This window comes from Syngnathoides biaculeatus, chromosome 4 (assembly GCF_019802595.1).
Source record: "Syngnathoides biaculeatus isolate LvHL_M chromosome 4, ASM1980259v1, whole genome shotgun sequence".
NCBI lineage: Eukaryota > Metazoa > Chordata > Actinopteri > Syngnathiformes > Syngnathidae > Syngnathoides > Syngnathoides biaculeatus.
Window position 1 is genome coordinate 24,815,614 of NC_084643.1, and position 12,492 is coordinate 24,828,105.

Consider the following 12,492-nt stretch of genomic DNA (forward strand, 5'->3'; position numbering starts at 1 on the left):
TGGAAACTCCACACAGGAGGGGCCGGGACTTGAACCCTAGTCCTCAGAACTGTGAGGCCAACGCTCTACAGCTGCTTCACATCCGTACTTGAAACCCACTTTAAGATTCATCATCCAATGACTACAAGACCGAGACTGGTCTTATACAACTTTTGATGCTGGTCTCGTCCTCGGTACTCAATTTTCCTCCAAAACAGTGGCTTGGCTCGCATCCCCGCTATGCCGTAAGGAAACAAAATATCCTTCCCCAAAAGCCTCTAAAACCTTAGTCCCACTTGTGAAGTCAGGACGCAGCAATGCTTTGAAGTGGTCCCAGCGCAAGGGAAGATTTACGAGGAGGACATGCACTGAGCGCGTCATGGCAAGACTCCACACTCACATTAAGGAGCATTTTTATGTCCAAGTGGACCTGACATGCAAAACGGACATCTTTATTCTCCTCTTCAAAATGGCAGCTCATGGCAGAGCCCTGCTCAGCCAAAAATTGAAGCTATTTTTGAAATTGTCATTTTTACAAATTTCATTTAGTACCTTTGTGAAAACACAGCATATGGTCTGATTCTTTTCAGAAAAAAATTACAACCAAGTGTGTTGCTTATTTTGTGCCATACACAACCTCGAAACAACATACATCGGTACTCCTTTAAATAAAGAGCCCACTATCGTCTTATGTTTAGCATTATATTTTTGTATTTTTCCAATTAGCTTTATTCATCTAATGATTTTCATTATTTCTGTAAAATTAGGGTGGTTTCCTACAATTATAAGGGTAGTTTTTGTAATAGCACATTTTATCAAATATTTTTCCATGAGTTTCTAAATATTTTCTTTTTAATTTTAGTGTATTCTTCAGTCAATGTTTCTTTCACTTATTTTCTCTTTTTTTGTGTGTGTTTGGATAATATTTTTGTTTTGCCCTGTTTTTTTTTTCTTTGTGTATTTGTTTCCAATATGGATGATCTAAAATTTGTGTTTCTAATCTTAGTGCATTCCTCATCAAATATTTTTGAACTATCCATCCTTCCATTTTCTTAGCCACCCATCCTCACAAAGGTCGCGCGGAGTGATGGAGCCTATCCCAGCTGTCAACGGACAGGAGGCGGGGTGCACCCTGAACTGGTTGCCAGCCAATCGCAGGGCACATCGAGACAAACAGCCCCACTCACAATCACTCCCTGGGGCAATTTAGAGTGTCCAATAATGTTGCATGTTTTTGGGATGTGGGAGGAAACCGGAGTGCCTTGAGAAATAACACACAGGCACAGGAGAACATGTAAACTCCACACAGGCAGGTCCAGGATTGAACCCAGGACCTCAGAACTGTGAGGCCAACACTTTTCAACTGACCCAACGTTCCGCCCTGTTTTTGAACTAGTTCCCTATAATCTTGTTTTTTTTTCATCCCAATATTACGAGTAGTTGTTTGTTTCTATGTTCCGTGCGATTGCCTGGCAACCACTTCGGAGTGTACCCTGCCTATTGCCTGAAGACAGCTGGGATAGGCTCCAGTTCTTCCGCCACCTGTGTGAGGATAAGCGTTAAAAGAAAATTGATGGATATATATATATATATATATATATATATATACATATTTTGGTATCTGTTAAAATATTATTGTTTTTCATTCAACTGTAATCTGAAACCCTAACCCTATCTTGAAATCCTACATTGTGAAGCAACTCAACAACAAGGGCCCGCATCCAAAAGAGTCAGAGAAAGAAACCCAGTACACAATTTAACTGGACTTGTGACTATCGCTTCTCATATCTGTTTGTTTGATCTAACTTGCTACACTAATTCCCGCCCATTCAAAGTTCCACCATGTGGATGTGCGTGCTTGTATGTTTGTGTCACTGAGCACTGTGAGTCAAACAATTTTGCATAATTGCACCAATTAAGTTTTCAGTATGATTTTACCTCAAAGGAGGGGTTTTCCATACAGAGAAAATATGGGCGTGAATGCAATTTTCACACCCAAAAACGTTCAAGACACACACACACACACACACACACGGGAACATGCACACACATGCGCGTGTAGAAATAGAATAATAATCGAAATGGTAATTACATAACTACGCAAGCAGTTGAACCCGAAACCTGCGTTCATGGCCTCATGTGAAACCCTACTGGGGAAATCAAAACCCTTGCTTGAAATCCTGATTTGATAAGATTAATCCTGGCTTGAAACAGTACTTTAAAACTGCAATCCTTCTTTAAAACCCTAGTTTGAATCCCTATAACTGCCTTGAAACCCTAACCCCCACTTAAAATCCAAACACTACTATGAAACCTTAAACCATGTTTGAAATACTAATTTGAACCATAACCCTAAAATAGGCTTGAAAACCTTCTTTGAAACCCCAACCCCTGTTTGAAACCTTAACGTTGACTTAAAACCCTACCTTGAAACATTAACCCTTATTTCAAACCATAACCCTGGGTTGAAACGCCAGCCCTTGTTTCAAACCCGACTCTGAAAGCATGTCTTGAAAGGGAGTGGTGACGCTGACCTCTAGTCATGATTAGCCTATGTAATATGTGAAGAAGATTGGAAATTTGTGTTTTTACTATCTAATTAAGGATATGCTGAAATTTTTGGCCAAAGAGGGACCTGAAGTACATTTTCAGTTTTGGGCTAAAAGAATTTGTCACCAAAAAAAAAACAAAAGGATGTTGTGATGATGCAAGAAAAAGCTGCGGGTAGCGTGCACTTCTCTGGCTAAAGTCTTATTTTTTAGCAGCTACGATGGGCCATCAAATGAATTAGAACTAGGCGATAATAAAACAATAATGACACAAAGGGGTGGGTGAAGTCGACAAATATTGTACTAAAGTTAGAGTACTATTACTTTTGAATAACATGACTCAAGTCTAAGTAAAAAGTAGTCCATATAATAGTTTGAATAAGAATAAAAAAGCAGTCAGCAAAAAAAAAACTATCGAAGTACCGAATAACTAGTGAGCTGACTGGGAGCCAATAAATCGACTTAAGAATTGGAGTGCGACCGTCTTTGTTCTTGTCAGAGCTCCATCGTTCTGAATGAGCTACAGTTGTTAAATGCTCTTTTGGGAGAGCTTAGTCAAAAGATCATTACAATAGTCAAGTCTACTATACATTTTAAATAAAAAGGTTTGAAATACGAGTTTGAAACTTTAATCCTGGCCCAAACCACAAATTTGATACTCTATCCGAGGCCTCAAATACTAGCCTCAGCTTCAAACCCCAATTTGAAACCCTGACCCTTAGTTGAAAACCAAACTCTGGGTTAAAACCATTATTTTTCAAAATATTTTGAAAACCTAATCCTGATTTTAAACTATTTATAACCCTATCTCTTGTTTGAATCCCAAACACAGGATTGGAACTCAACCTTGAAGGACTCACCCTATGTTGGAGCCCTCATTTTAAAGTCTAACACTGGCTTGAAACCCAATTTTGAATTGGCAATTGCGATACAACAACAAGCCAAATGAGTACAGAAACAATTTTTTTTTTTAAGTGTTTGTAATTTAGCAAAACAACATCTTTCTGCAGGAACCCCGACGGGGATGTCCAGCCGTGGTGCTATATTGCAGACCATGAAGACGGAATCTACTGGCGGTACTGTGACATCCCAACATGTCAGAGTAAGTGACTGCGGTTTGTTGTCCTATTACACTGGCTGCGTACTCCAGCGGAGTTCCATGTGGGGGTATTCCCAGAACTCATAACTTTCTGTCATGAGAAATGTACTCCCATGTGAAAGTCTTTGATTTATGCCCCGCCCCCCAACAGAGTTCCACGGGGCTTCTTTGTGAAAAAATTAATGAATGCAGGAATTCAATATGTATGCATATGGGCCAGATGAGTGAAGGAAAGTTGATGGACGTATGGGCAGCTATTATTAGGTCTTTATTTTGGATGTGTGGTTTGGGTCATTGTTATGTTAGAATGGACATCCCAGTCTGAGTTCCAGAACACCCTTGAGCAAGTTCTCATGAAGAATTTCTCTAGATTTGGCACCTGTCATTTTACTCTCCATGCAGACTAGTTGCCCAGTTCCTGCAGCCGGAAAACAGCCTCACCAGCATGATGCTTCCACCAAGATGCTTCACAGTAGAGGTGGTGTTAGCCAAGTGATGAGCAATGCCTCTTCTTCCCCAGATATGACGCTTATAGCCCAAAAACATCCACTTTGGTTTCATCGGACCATAGAATTTTGTTTGTTTTGTGTTTTGTTTGTTTCTCTGTCCAAGAATCCCTAATGTGGCAAAATCTGAGTGGGCTGTTATGTGCCTTTTAGTGAGAAGTGGCTTATGTCTACTTATAATGCCTGATTGGTGGAGTGCGTTAGCAATGGTTGATTTTCTGGAAGGTTCTCCTATCTCCACAATGGAACATCTTAGTGACCATTGGCTTCTTGTTCATCTCTCTGGCCAAGGCCCTTCTTCCCTGGTAACTCAGCTTGTTCACGCAGTCAGATCCAGGAAGGGTCCTGTTGGTTCCAAACTTCTTCCATTTCCGAATAATTGAAACCTTAGTCCTTTTTGGGACCTTAAATGCTGATGAATTTTATTTTTGTATCCTTGCTCAGATTTGTGGGTTGACACATCCGGAGGTCTGCAGAAAGTTCCTCAGACTTAATTGCTTGGTTTCTGCTCAGCTATCCACTGCCAAATATGATATATATTGATTGATTGACTTGATATAGACAGGTGTGCCATTCCAATTCAACTGAATTTAAAACAGGTGGACTCCATTCATGTTGAAGAAGTATCTGAAGGATGATCAGTGGAAATCAGATGGACGTGAGCTTAGGTTCTCGCATAATAGCAAAGGGTGTGAATACATATATACCTATTATGTTTAAATTTTTGCATTTTTTATAAATTGACACAAATTTCTGAAAATCCATTTTTACTTTGTCATTGTGATATTTTAAACATCCATCCATAAGAACGTCATAGTCAAATTAGCTTTAGAATAAATTTGTAACGACACAATGTTGAAAACATGAAGGGGTGTTAATGCTTTCTTGTGGCACTGTATCAACAGTAGCTGTCTTTCAGTCTCTCTGTCTGTCCATCAATTTCTATAACTATTTTGTGCCATTGTCTTCTACAACCGTTACCTTGCCTCCTGGTACGATGTAGTTTATATTATTATTCATATTAATTATACTAATATTTGAATGTCTCATTCAAAACTACCTCAACTAGACACTTGAAAGTATAAAGCAATTGGCTGTGAACTCAGTGCCACCAGTCGTATTGCTGTTATTATCCTGCTGGTGTAGTATGTTCTGCTAAATCCCGCTGCTTGAATAGCCTGGCAGCACCCATTAGCCCCTTTAATCATGCCTGCTGGCTGAAATCACGCATGTGTATGTCACTTCATGTCTATTGCCGGTGTTTGACTGACCTATTTCAAACTTTTATCTATTTACCAAGACACAGGAGTCAGGCTTGTTTTTATCTGTGCTAGAATTAGGCCAGCAGTTAACACAACAACACGGGATTGAGAAAATTGAGATTATGTATAGCTGTGAGGCATCAGGGTGTCATGAAGACAAGCCTGTTCATGAACAACATTGGCAGCCACCAGCATGCTTTGCTGGGAAACCACAATCACAATGTAATGGTTCACGTTGTGGCAAGGAAACCATCTCCCTCTGACTAGTTTCCCCTTCTTGTCAAGGGTGCACATTCTGCTTAGAAGGTATCAATTTATGGCCTAGTCTCAGCCGGTTGACAATACGTCATAAGGGGACACACCTCGCAAATAATATCTAACATTTGGTCAGTATCCCAATTTCTGGCAAGGCCCCAGAACTTGATTCCACTTTCTAGGAAGGCTAGACATTCTTCCAAGGAAGGCCTTTTACATTCTCACAAGGTCCCACTATTACAGAAGAAAGTTTTTAGAAAAGAAGGTTTCACCTTTTTAGGCAAAGAAAATCTGTCTCCTCGAGATAGACTTACGTTCCGGCCAGTCCTCAGTACTTATCCAGATTTTTTTGCCAAGTTAGGTATCACTTTCTGGGATGGTTCACTGCTGAGTAAGGAGTTTCCTGGCAAGGCCTTACCTTCTATCAAATGAAGGTCTTCCTTTTTGAACAAGGCAGCTTTGGCCTCTGGAAAAGCATTCTGAGAAGAAAGGTCCCATTTTTTGTCAAGGTCTCACTGTTTAGTAAGGAAGTTTCTGGAAAGTCCTTTGCTTCTACTCAGGAAGGTCTCCCCATTAGACAATATCCCACTTTTTGACAAGGATACAACTTCTGGTTAAGGTCTCACCTTTTAGCTGGAAGTTTTCACCTTCTTGCATTATTGACGGCCACAGGTTCAATTCTGTATGGACGTATTCCCCCGTTTTCCCGATCAACCAATGCTTCTATTACTTCATCAGATGAGGATAAATCTGAGAAATCAGTGCCGGCCATAACTGTGTAGGAACGTAACTGAGACTCAGGTTTAGGACTTGACACATCACATCCGCGCACGTTTGTCATGTGACTCGCCAAAATGTCAGCGACCGGGAACATTCAAAATTGCCGAAATAAATATCCTCAACAAAACCTTAAATGATATCTCATGAAAATCTTTATTTTAAAGTTACAGTACCAATGATATTATATCTGATACATTGTTACTTTCAATGAGTGGACTTCCCCTTTAACGTGCTCAGTGCAGAACACAGAATTAAGAGCCAGCCAAACTCTGTTCAAAAGCCAGGAAATGATCATTCTATAGAGCTCGTGCACGTGACGTCACCATTTTCACGGCGCCATGTTGTCGGTCAAAAAGAGCTGCTCGACAGTGCGGGGGACATTGAACCCGAGGAGAATATTTACAATAACCTGACCTGTTGTGCTGTTGGTTGTCACAACAGATGAGACAGATATTCAAAGAGTTCATTCTATGGAATACCATCTGAAAAGATGAGAAAAATTGATTGATTTAGGCAATTAAACGTGATGGATGGTGCCCAACCAAATACACATGACTGTGTAGCGATCTCTTCACTTCAGGTAAGAATTAATCTTCTCAATCTCAAATTCCCAAGAAGTATTTATCATTTAATTTATTTAAATATTGTTTTTTGTTTTGAAAAAATGTGGCTCCATCACTATGTGGGATTTATTCTTGATTGAGAACAGATCCAGCAACAAAGTATTTGTATGCATCCAGACTTTTCTTGGCTTTCAAACTCTTCTGTGTAAATCTCGATGACTTACTCACCAGATCCATGTGTAGATCCAGTTGTCCAAGACAAGCGGAAGCTGGTTAATAATCCATTTTCTTATTGGCGAAAACATAGAATTCGGCATTAAATATGGGTCCTCTATGCCAAATGTCTCCAATTTTTCCACGTGCCTTCATTTATTATCACCTTCTAAATGTTTAACGGTATCGAACAAAACTCTGGGGGTCGTGCTATAAGACGTATTTTTGCGTCGTCTCCAACCGACTTAGCATTGAAGAATGGTTTGTTTGACCGACACTTCCGGCCAGTGACGTGATTTAATGACATAGGTGCTCCTTTATTGAACAATTGAAGCAGAGTGAAACAGTAAAACAGTGACAAGAAATATACAGCACTTGGTGAGTTGTCAATTAAGCCTGTACTGTACATTAATAAAATGTATGAAAATACAAAACCTAAACTAACAGTGTTAACAATTTGAAAATCCTATCCTCTTATGAACCCAACGCTTTCTGAAGGCTAGCATACACGGAATGATGGACAACACGGCGATGAACTACATGTGCATTCTGTGGCTTCTTTGTTTACACAAGGGAAAGTTCAATCTTCTCTGTAAGTGTACTCAGCATGAATAAATGAGTGTTGCCACCCAGAGGTCAGATCCGAAATTACACTAAACCCTTAACAAGGCTGTGTACAAGTGTAACTGATTAACACATAAAAATACCTCATGACATCTTGCAGGGCAGAACAATCTCAACAATTACATATGAGTTTTCGGCACAGATTTTAGCAAGAATCATGGAAGTTGATGTAAATTATTGCCTTTCATGGACCACATAAAATGATGTGACGGGCCAAACGTTGCTTTGCATTTGAAACCTGTGCCTTAGTGCAAGGAAAGCCCCATCAGTTCTGGCAAGGTCTCACCAACTAGTAAGGTGACTAACCGTGTGTCACGATCAGATTCTCTGGTTTGGCTTCACCTTTTGTTCAGGTCCAACTTTTTCTGGCCGGGTAACAACTTTTATTAAATGCCTCACCTTCTGCTATGAAGCTTTCACTTTCTGGAAAGGTCCTTCCATGGGACTGGATTCCAGATACAGTATATTACAGCTCTAATATCCAGTGCCATTGTCTTTCATGAAATAACCAAAACAGCACTGTTTTAATCAGCTTTCAGTGTTGTCTAAACAGCCACTTAACTTTCCACATTCTGGCAGAGCCAGATGCCTAAAGAGGGTTTGGTATGTGTCACATTGTTTAGTGAACCACTCTACAGTACACATGCATGCCAATAAATGTGTCATTTTGTGTACCTTTCTGTCAGGACAGGTGCAGTCACATTACAAAAAGCTACACCCCATTTGTAATTTTAAGACGTCACCGTCAACAAAAGTTCACACAAAGTGTGAGCCAGAAAGTTTTTTATTATGTTACAGAGAAAGAAAGCAAAAGTTGTCTTTGTTTTCTTTGTTTTCATCCATGCTCGACGTCGTGTGCCAGAGCGTGCCGTGCCTTCACCTCGAGTCATTGGCACACAAGTGGCTGAGTCAAAAAAGGTTTAGGAAAACAGCACAGTGTTGACTATAGTCTTGTTCGCTGGATTATCCATCACCCCCGATCCCCTCCGTGGCTGCATTATCTAAGAATGGAAAACGTGGTGTTGTCAAGGGTTGTCAGGTACTCCACTCCGTGACAGTTTGAGGGGCCTCTGTGTTGACACAGCCCAAACTGTTAAAAGTCAAACTCATTTCATAGTATTTTTTCCCATCATAAATAATGTCAACGGAGGTTCCGATTACTGCTGTAAAGTCTACAGGCAACATTTTAAAATTCTTTCTTGAGTGAAGCCTCTAAATTGTGTATCTGTAGATGTGCATGTGACTGTGAATGTTTTGTCTATATGTACTTTGTGATTGGCTGGTGACGATTCCAGGTTGTGCCTCACCTCGCCTCTTATCCAAAGTTAGCTAGGATGGCCTCAATTTCAACTATGACCCTAACAAGGATACATTCATTCAAGTCAAGCTCCTGAACACCACACATAAGGAAAAACTCCAAAACATTTGTTCTACGTTGATTTGGTCTACCTGGTAGCAATGGAGCCCTGCTGCCAATTGCTCACACAATTTGAGATATGACTGACTGGAATTATGATCTTAGTCACCAAAGAAATTGAAGTCATAATTCAAGTTATCACTGTGTTTAGTTAAATTGTTGTCAAAACCGTGTTTCATTGATGTCTCTTCAATTGGACCAAGACAGAGTCAAACCCATTGAGCATGTCAAAGCACTTCTCTGTCAACAGCGCCAAAGCTTGAAAAACCAGTTGTCCTGACAAAAATGGTCATGTGAGTGGTGAAAGGAAAACCTGCATCAATGCCTGATATGACTTTGTTTTACGACACCATCAACTTTTGCCATCATTAAAGATTTATGACTCACTTGTGTTTTTACGATTCTTCCTAAAGGGGCTTTGTAGTGTAGCTGGTCATTATACTACTACTATCATTGTAACTTGTTAGCGTCATTGTAATGAGCCAATGAAATGTAATAATAATCATGTCTGACTAGGGCGGCACAGTGGAGCAGTTGTAGAGCGTTGGCCTCACAGTTCTGAGGACCCGGGTTCAAATCCCAGCCCCGCCTGTGTGGAGTTTGCATGTTCTCCACGTGCTGGTGTGGATTTTCTCCAGGCTCTCCGGTTTCCTGCCACATCCCCAAAACACGCATTAATGGGTCAATCTAAATAGCCTCTAGCTGTGATTGTGCGACTGTTGTCTGTCTCCATGTGCCCTGTGATTGGCTGGCAACCAGTTCAGGGTGTACGCCGCCTCCTTCCCGATGATGACTAGAATAGGCTCCAGCACTCCCCTGACTGTCCTGATGGTGAGTGGCTCAGAAAATGGATGGGCGGATGTCTTACTGGATGCCCAATAAAGGGTTCATGTCAACCTGAGGTAGACCTAATACGTTGGGAAATGTGACAAGACTTGCTCATAAAAACGACAACAGTAGAAGAACCAGAATCTTCTGTATTTGGGTCTTGACAGGGTTAGATAAGGAGATCCCGAGAGTGAGGGCAGTGGAAAAAACTGATGACAAACCACTGGCGTCTTCAGATTTTGCAATTACCAATCTTCAGTTCAGTGAGCATCTAAAGTAAAGAATTTAGCATTGTCCATCTTTTTTAAGACTGACGGCGGCAAGAAAACAGATTGTGACAGCAAAATAAAAACTGTGGAGTCATATCGTAGGCATCCTCAGAGTTCCTTAAACAATCTATCCATCCAGCCATTTATTCATCTATCCATTATCCCCACCCCGGGTCTAGTGTATAGAACTAAGCTATTTTCATTTATTTGGGAAAGAGTCAGTGATGGTGCAGTGGAACAAATGCCTGACTTTGATGGCAGCGTGGGTTCAATTCCCGCTCAGCAATGGTGTCGATATGTGCCCTACGACTGACTGGAGACCAGTTCAGGGTGTAGTCCACCTTTCGCCCGAAGTCAGCTGGAATATGCTCCAGCTTGCTTGTGTGCTTAAGCGGCTTGGAAAATAGATTGATGTACTTATTTGACACTTAGAGGAGTAAGAAAATAGATCAGAACAGAAAGAGTCATACGAAAGGCCATTTCTCCTCAAGTATTACAATCTTGTGTATTGGAATGGATAAAAGAATTGCGTCTGTTGTGTGTATACTTTGTGGGGCTGTCTGCTCTCGTTGTAATCATTTGGGGAGGTGACAGCCTCCACACCTTGAAGTCATAAAGTTACTGGAGGTGTTTGGAGTCATATTTTATGAGCCGACACTGAGGAAAGTATGCGGTGCTGAGATATTGCTTTCATTAGGTCTGATTTATAAAGCGACTAAATAGCACTTTGAAGCTCGGCAACATGTGCTCTAACTCGCAGCCAGTGATAAATGCATGCAGATATTGGAACCTTTCAAGAAAATGGCTTGATTATTCTTTAAGGGGCGGCACGGTGAAGCAGCGGTAGAGCGTTGGCCTCACAGTTCTGAGGACCGGGATTCAAATCCCAGGCCTTTGCATGTTCTCCCCGTGCCTGGGTGGATATTTCAAGGGCATTCCGGTTTCCTCCCACATCCCAAAAACATGCAGCCTTAATTGGACACTCTAAATTGCCCCTAGGTGTGATTGTGAGTGCGACTGTTGTCTATCTCCATGTGCCCTGTGATTGGCTGGCAACCGGTTCAGGATGTGCCCCACCTCCTGCCCGATGACGCTCATATAATTAACTCTGGTGCTGTCCATTTCTTCTGGTTTATTATAGATGATATTTGCATATTTTCATAATCTAATTCTTTATTTTCTTTGCCACACGTAACAAAAAAAAATGTAGTGTTTGGTAGTTTTCAATAGATAAATGGCATTTCTTTTCATTTCAATGGAGAAGTTGTCTTGAAATTCAAGTGTTTTGAGTTACGAGCGTGGTCAGGATGGGATGTCAAGGCACCCTTTAGTTTTAATCCAATAGTTTTCACCAATGTATACATTTTCTCCATAATATTTGTGTGTAATTTTGTGACTCTCCACTTGTGTGACAGTTAATAATATGAAAATGTGACTGAAACTGTACAGTTCTTAAATCCATGCCATTATTTCCTATGAGGCTGCTTGCTGGTCTTTTTGAGTAATTTAGTTTGCCTTAGCTCATCATTGCAGCTACTCTGAGTCATTACAAGCAGGTGCAATAAAATGTAACACTCCTTCTAGACCAGACATGTTTAAATAAATTCTCATACTTAAATTAGCAATAATATAGCATGTAAAAAAATAAAATTAAAATAAAACGAACTGTGTATGTGTGTATCGGGGAAACAGAAGGGATTTTATTACTGGAAGGGGAAACACGGCCATAAAGGAGAAAACAAGTGTGCATCCAAATAAGCCAGTGGAACATGTTGTCCATCTGAACTGGCTTTGGAAAACCAGACGGCAGCACCGCAGCCTCGCCTCATATAGTTCCCCACCCCTCCTCCCCTCCGACCTCGAAATGGTTTCATGTGGTGTTATTGCAGCATTTGTTTCTCTTGTTGTTTTCCCGGTTTGGAAAATCTCACGGCCTTGTGGTCAGGGGCCACACTTTGGCCATCCCGATAGTTAGTTCCTGTAATTTGACTCAGTAAAAAAAAAAAAAAAAAAAAAAGACACTTTTAGATTTTCAGTGAGAGCAGACTGTGGGTCATCTGTGAAGCTAATTTCAGTATTTGTCATGATCCTGCCGCTCCAGCCCGGGCTGTGCGGGTGCCCGCGCGGTCGCGCTAAATGGGAGGCACA

General features: G+C 40.9%; 1 protein-coding gene across 2 annotated transcripts in view; it reads left to right on the plus strand.

The window, feature by feature from the left end:
• kremen1 (kringle containing transmembrane protein 1) overlaps nucleotides 1-12,492 on the plus strand; it is a 75,789-nt gene that overhangs the window by 38,503 nt on the left and 24,794 nt on the right. For both annotated transcript variants that reach the window (XM_061818111.1, XM_061818112.1), the window contains exon 3: nucleotides 3,539-3,630. In XM_061818111.1, coding sequence (XP_061674095.1) covers nucleotides 3,539-3,630 — 92 coding nt within the window. The remainder of the gene's footprint in view (nucleotides 1-3,538; nucleotides 3,631-12,492) is intronic.